General features: G+C 37.3%; 1 protein-coding gene across 1 annotated transcript; it reads right to left on the bottom strand.

Annotated features, from left to right (window-relative positions):
- Positions 1 to 2,662: 2,662 nt before the first annotated feature.
- On the bottom strand, positions 2,663 to 6,557 carry LOC131952666 (uncharacterized). The gene is made up of 2 exons (XM_059315427.1): positions 6,040 to 6,557; positions 2,663 to 3,776 (listed from the first exon to the last, which is right to left on the bottom strand). The coding sequence occupies exons 1-2, from the start codon at positions 6,138 to 6,140 to the stop codon at positions 3,155 to 3,157; spliced, it is 723 nt and encodes a 240-aa protein (XP_059171410.1). The 5' UTR covers positions 6,141 to 6,557; the 3' UTR covers positions 2,663 to 3,154.
- Positions 6,558 to 6,884: the final 327 nt, after the last annotated feature.

Here is a 6,884-nt window from a genome sequence, read left to right as displayed (position 1 = left end):
AGTCTAGACCCTACCGGGATGTCTAAATATTTTTTCATCCGACATTTGAAATTCGCCTCAGACCGTCATAGACCCGCAGACCAAACTGTATGTGAGTAAAGGAAAGCTCCCCTAACAGACCTAACGATGCATAGTGCAGATGAAGTAGAGTTTATATTTTTATTGACCTCAGCATGTTTGTGTGAGTGTGCATGATGACATCCAACAAATATTGCACCTAAGCAAGCATGAATCAAACACCAACACTTTTTATCTAAGCTTCGATAGAACTGTTGCGCATAACCTTAGTAATTTACATTTTAGCGGAATGGCACAGTTGTAATGCATACATCTAACGGTTCATGTTTAAGCTGGATCATACCATTGTAATACATACATCTGAGAATTCTTAACTAAGATAGACAATACGGTCGCGACGGATGCCAATTTAACATTAGTAAGTTCATTAGTAAGTCAGTTGCAATAAAAACTGAAAACTTTCTCAGTCAGGCTGGTCTGTATTTCTAGCACTTTATACTTAAGCAGGACGGTATACTTGCAACAAATGATACTAATACTTCATAATTAACCTGGATTGTGCTACATAATCAACGATTCTTAATTAAGATGGACATTACAAGTGCAATGCAGCTGTAAGTACAGATGAAAGCTGACCAAACCAGCAGCACGTTAACAAATGTATTTGCTTCATACACACATTCACACGGTTAGAAAAAAAAACAAAACAACAAGATTTTAAAAGAAAAACGTTGACAGTAAGAATTAAACGCCACTCATAGTATCGTTACGGTAACTCTACCAAACAATTAATTCACTTTTTAACGAATATAAACGTTATTCTTGATCACAACATCCAGTGGCTTTTTTGGGTTGGGGGGGGGGGGGTGTTGTATATCACGTTATGTATTGGCATATATATATATATATATATATATATATATATATATATATATATATATATATATATATATATATATATATATATATATATATCTGAGATAAATATAGTAATATAAAAAATCCTTTTGCTTAAATAGACAAAAGGTTTTATACGTTTATTTAACCTTTACCTGACCCTAATTATGACCCTAACAGCAATACTAACAATAATAAAAACTCAATAAAATGTCCAACTCCTTTATCCTGCTAACGCTTTTATAACTGGCGAATACCAAAACAACAAAGCGAATAACAAAAAAAAAAAAAAAGATTTGTTCCGTTTCTAAAATAAAAAAATAAAAAACAACAAACAAACGATTATGTGGATCCATGTTTTTAAATTGCTCTGGTAAAACCACTTTGGATACCTAACACCAAACAGGCAAGATCAATGATAAAGCTGACAAACCAATTAGCTCAATGTTTACATTGCACAGTTATTATTACACTGTATAATTCCAATCGATCTGATTATTACAAAATCAATAAAAGAGCAGGTTTTTAATAAAAACATACGGACTGTAGAAAACAAAAGCTGAATCAGTGACAGCAACTATAAGCTGCTTGTGGGAAGAAAACATTCAATAAGAAATTAAATTATATAAGTCATATATATATATATATTTATATATATATATATATATATATATATATATATATATATATATATATATATATATATATATATATATATATATATATGTACTCCATACATACATACATACATACATACATGCATGCATATATACATACATATACATACGTACTACATATATATATATATATATATATATATATATATATATATATATATATATATATATATATATATATACACACACACATAAATCACGTAATGGGTGCAGTTTTTTAGCGTTGGTGGTTCAGGCCTTGATATTTACAATGACTTTCATGATTGTGATTACGAGAGAGTGTAGGTATATACAGGAGATTACCGTACATGAGGTAATAAGACTTTCTAGCTTTGCGGATGGGGAGGTGGTGGTTGGTTTAAAATTGAAAGAGATTGTAAAATTCTAGAAAGTTAGAAGTGCTAGTAGTAATTAAGAGAATAAAGATTTTGTGCACATAGCTCAGTTATTTAAAAGATGGTTTGGTTCTTGATTTTTTTAAAAAGATTAAACTTGGCGTGATGCAGATAATAGTAAACGAATGAATGATCTTTTTTTTGATTGATTGAATTTAATGATAAAAACAATTCTTACACTTATTTATAAATTACATTACCACTATAAAAATGACTTATAAAAGTGTGGCCTAAGATTTTAAGTTGTAGGCCTATCACTTTTCTTAAAAAAAATATAATTGAGTTAGAAAAATAAGATACAAAAATCGCTAAAACTTCGGCTTATCTACCAAGTTACAGATCACCTTCTAGTGTGAACCATTTAAATACACTGTAGATCTATAGACCTCCCCCACCACACCGCACCTAAACTAATTTCCTAACCCTACAAATACGTGCTGTAACATAGCTAAAATTCGCAGGGTCGGTTATTTTTGTCCGGAGGTCATCAGTTTTAATTCACTTATCCTATCATTGCATTATAACGATCAATTTTTTTTTTCATTAGCATAGAGCTAAAGCCGCACACAATTTGTAGCGAAACGAGCGCCCCCCCCCCCCACCCCACCCATTCCCTAACATAAACACACTGAAACTTAACAAACAACTATACATGCGGCTTTTTAGATTGCTGATTATAAAAATGTGTTTAGAAAATCTGTATTAAGTCTTAAAGAATTTAAACTATGAAAAATAAAATGTTGAAATTTACTGAATGTATACTAGGTTCCTATTGTTAAGCACAAGTTAATTGTGAAAAGCAAAAGCTTTTTTTTCCCCAGTAAGTTTTCAAAAGAAGACGGAAATTCAGCAATTGCAATTCCTTACAAACATACAACGTTTTATTTTATACAGCTTTGTTTTCTTTCGGTATAATTATAGCAAGTTAAGCTGAAATAGTTGACACAAATATTGACGTGTAAAGAAAGTTTTCCACCTTTTAAAAACAAATTTAAATAAACACCAAACAATTTATTTTGATTTTTGTGGCCTTTTTGTCGTGATCAGTTGTAAATACCAAGACTAACATAAAACCAGCGTCAAATGAAAAGGCAGGATGACACAAATGTTCATAGCAACAGTCTCTAGAAGGAAATTGGTTAAGAAAAAGGATATAAACTAGCTACATTAATATCGTCTCTCCGGTATGTCGACTGGCTCAGACTGATCCCACGTGATGGGGTTTCTCCGCTTGGCAGGGGGCGCGCTCAGGCACCGTCGCCCGCCCCAGTTCCTGAAACTCGCGCTCTTGGACACCGGCGGTCCGCTGCTCTTGCTGCCGATGGACAATTTCTTGATGGTCACGGCCTCGGACACCCAATCCGGGTGGATAACAAAGTACTCCGCTTGTCCCGAGTGAGCACCGACGAAAAACCCACCGTCGTAGGAGTAGGAAGAGCTGGGGCGGGCTGTGGCTGACTTCCCCGCGGGAGACGCCTTTTCGGAGGTTGCGTCCCTGGAAGAACGAGGCGAGGACGAGGCGGAGCTGGCGAACTGCCGGTGTAGGAAGCTGGAACTGGGCAGGCTCTGGCTCATCAGCTGACTGCCGTCTGTCCACATGTGGGTCGTGCGGTTTCTCTTTTGGTAGGCCATAGAGTGAGGTGGGTGATCGCTCATCTTCGGATGGACGACCTTGAGGTTGGTTTTGGTGCCCGGGAGGGGGACACTCTGCCGTCTGCTGACGGGTCGGCTGGTGGACGGCCGGATGGAGCTCACACTGGCACAGCGCGAGCTTTGGTCGTCACTGGACCTGTACAGAGAGATGTGAGAACGTCTGATAGTGCTCGTCTTTGTATGGTAACATATAGTACTATAGTTAAGATAAACACGTTCATATCTTTATTTAACATACAGTGATATGGGAACATATGATCGTGTATGTCTATTTATGTTTACAGTAGTGGTAGTAATATATAAAGGGACGGAGTGGCCTAGCAGTAGAGAGTTGGACTGCTAACCCGTACGTCTAGAGTTCAAATCCGGGTTCATGTCAGAAGATAGTCCCTGAGTCCACCCAGCTCTGATGGGTACCTAACTCACGTTAAGGTAAGTAAAGACGGCTGGGCATAGTGCTGACCACACTATCCCTTCATATGCCGAGGTCACAGAAACAAGTGAACTCTACTTCACCTGCCCTGTAGACCGTCAGGTTTGAAGTGGAACTTTAAGTAATATATAGTAATATAGATAAAAATAATGTTAAGATAAACATGTTAATATCGCTGCTTAGCACAAAAAGATATTGGAATATATGATTGTGTATATCTATGTAAGTTTACAGTAATGGTAGTAATATATTCTAATATAGATAAAAATATAGTTAAGATAAACATGTTCATATCTTTGTTAAGCACAAAGAGATATGGTGACATCTGAGTGCACGTGTATGATTAGAAAAATAGCACCTCTTCAGTAATGACGTAATTAATAAAGTTAAATAATAAACAGATTAATATCTTTGTTTACATCTAGTGTAGAGAAAGAACGGGCACTTCTAGCAGAGACAAGGGAATATTCTTTTCGGATCAAGGATTCCCAAGACCTTAAGGTCTATACTTTAAAAATAACCATTAATTTATTTCTGGTTTAAACTTTGTATTCGTTTCTTCAGAATCAAAGTCTCGGAGCGCACATGACAAAAAAATAAAATTATGAAGCAAAACGAAAAACGTAACGTTTTATCCTATTTGAAGATTGTAACATGGCTACCATGTAATCAAGCTAGCAAAAAGATCTATATAATTCAACTCCGGCAAGCTAAGCTTTTGAACAAGTCTATACACTAGCATCATGTTGATGTACAGTGTCTGATATCTTCACCCAGTGTTGACACGCTTGTGCAAACGTTAGTGAAATTGATACATATTTCAAAGATCATTGTTGTATTTATAGATTAGCATTCACTTACACGTAGATTCAAATAGATTTTCTATTAATTTCTCAATAAAGAACACACTGTCGAGTGACGTTAAAAATACTTCTTAATGTAGCGTATTCTATTATTTTAAAACCTCTTTTTTGTTATTAATGTTTAATAAATACGCCTACGTAGGATAAATTTAGAAAATTACAGTCTATAAACATTGGCTATTTAATACGCTTGAAATCAAAGACCTACAGATGCATGCTCATTGATCAAGATAAAAAACAACAACAACAACAACAACAACAACAACAAAAACAATTAATTTAGAATGGCTATTTTAAGCCGTGTAGCCTATAAATCTATATGTTTGCATCTCTACAATCCATTTAATATGCACGCTAATTGATTAAAGAGAAAGATATCGCTAGCGATTCTACACCCAAGAGCACCCATGGGACAAACTTCCTGCCACAGCGGCCTCTAAGGAACCGTTGCATCAGTACAACTGGCAACTCCACCGTCACGCGACACGTGTGTCGCACACCCCCGTACCTGCGGTTCTCGGCGCCTCGTGTATTGATTTTAACCAAGTCTATCAACTTGCCCGGCAGGGCCGTCCAGGGGCGGATCCTCTTGGGTTTGTAGACGTGCCCCACAGAGTCAGCCATGACGCCGTCTGACTCCTCCAGCTGGTACAGCGTCGGCACCGGCGTCACCAGCGGGCGGGTGGGGGAGAGCAGTGGTTTGCGTTTGAACGCGAGTGACGGGCCTTTGCCTTGGAGAATCGTCGGAGACTCGTCGGCGTCGTCGTCGTCATGGAAACGCAGCCGACACAGCGAGAGTTTAAAAGTTCTAGAAGTCAAGTTCGTGTTCTCCGCATTGTGACTCTGATGCGCTAGTTTTTTCATCAACTCCCCATTTATAACAGGGGGCGTTGGGTGTGTGGGGCTACCACCCGTGTTACTTTGAGAATCCTCGATCCCCTCCCCCACCGCTCTCTCCCCGTACCGGTGCCGACTATACGACCTCAGGGCTTTGGCCATAATGTCACGATGCTCCACCTCTAGGTCTGAGAAAAACAAGTCACGTGACACCAATTAATTAACATAGTATCTTCACAATAAAACGAAACAAAAAAATGTCTTACCTTTTCAAAGCCTCCTGTATCTGAAAGACGTTGACAAATTTGTTATTTGTCGAAGGATTTTCTGTGGACCTTGCTAGGAAACAAGTACCTTTGCATTGCATCTATCTACGTTTATCTTAATAACCTATGACACACAAATCGTTTGCAGGTATACAAATATCTCCCCGCACTTTAGCTGATCTAAGCTAAAACTATAAAGACAGCTTAACTATCCTCATATAAACACGTTTTTAAAAATAAATCGCAATTTAATTTGTTAATTAATATCAGAAATGATCTTCATTTGAAAACACAAATATGGAACACTCGACACAACACAGGATCCGCCATCTTGGATAGCAGCATAGATTATAGCACTAGAAGCAGCAGCGTCGCGCGGCCAGCCGGATATCGATCGTCAGGTCCCACAACAAAGCCGTCAAAGCTGAGCACTGGCCCGCCTCGGTCTCACCCGAGCAGGGGCGGACAACTCGCGAATTGCTTTGTGTTTCATCAAGACTATCACCTCCCTTGGGTTAGCATATAAAAGGCGGGGGTCGGAAACTACAATTTAAAAAAAGAAACACCGATTGTTTAGTTTTGGTTAAAAAAATGTAACATTAACAGCAGTATTGATACAATTAGCCTATTGTTAAAATTACTTTGACTTAAAAAAACAACAACTCGTCAGCTGCAGTTAATACAAACAATGGGAAGGAAACAGGTGTAACCTATTTATTTAATTTTAAAAAGGTAATTAATTTCCCACTACATAGAATCTTATTTCTAATAACAAACGAAATTTTACAATTTATTGTTCAGTATAAAAAATAGGCCTAGCAAAAAAGGGATGTTTGAAAAGAGAG

Source organism: Physella acuta, unplaced genomic scaffold (genome assembly GCF_028476545.2).
Source record: "Physella acuta isolate Inbredline_101_S28 unplaced genomic scaffold, ASM2847654v3 ptg000886l, whole genome shotgun sequence".
Taxonomy (NCBI): Eukaryota; Metazoa; Mollusca; class Gastropoda; family Physidae; genus Physella; species Physella acuta.
The sequence above is the reverse complement of the archived record's forward strand: the minus strand, read 5'-3'. Positions and strand labels throughout refer to the sequence as shown.

Bases quoted from the DNA above. Each gene is read 5' to 3' on its own strand.
- LOC131952666 (XM_059315427.1), bottom strand. From the start codon at position 6,140: ATGCAATGCAAAGGTACTTGTTTCCTAGCAAGGTCCACAGAAAATCCT. The intron at 3,777-6,039 runs GTAAGACATTTT...CTCTCTGTACAG, and splicing joins ATACAGGAGGCTTTGAAAAG to GTCCAGTGACGACCAAAGCT.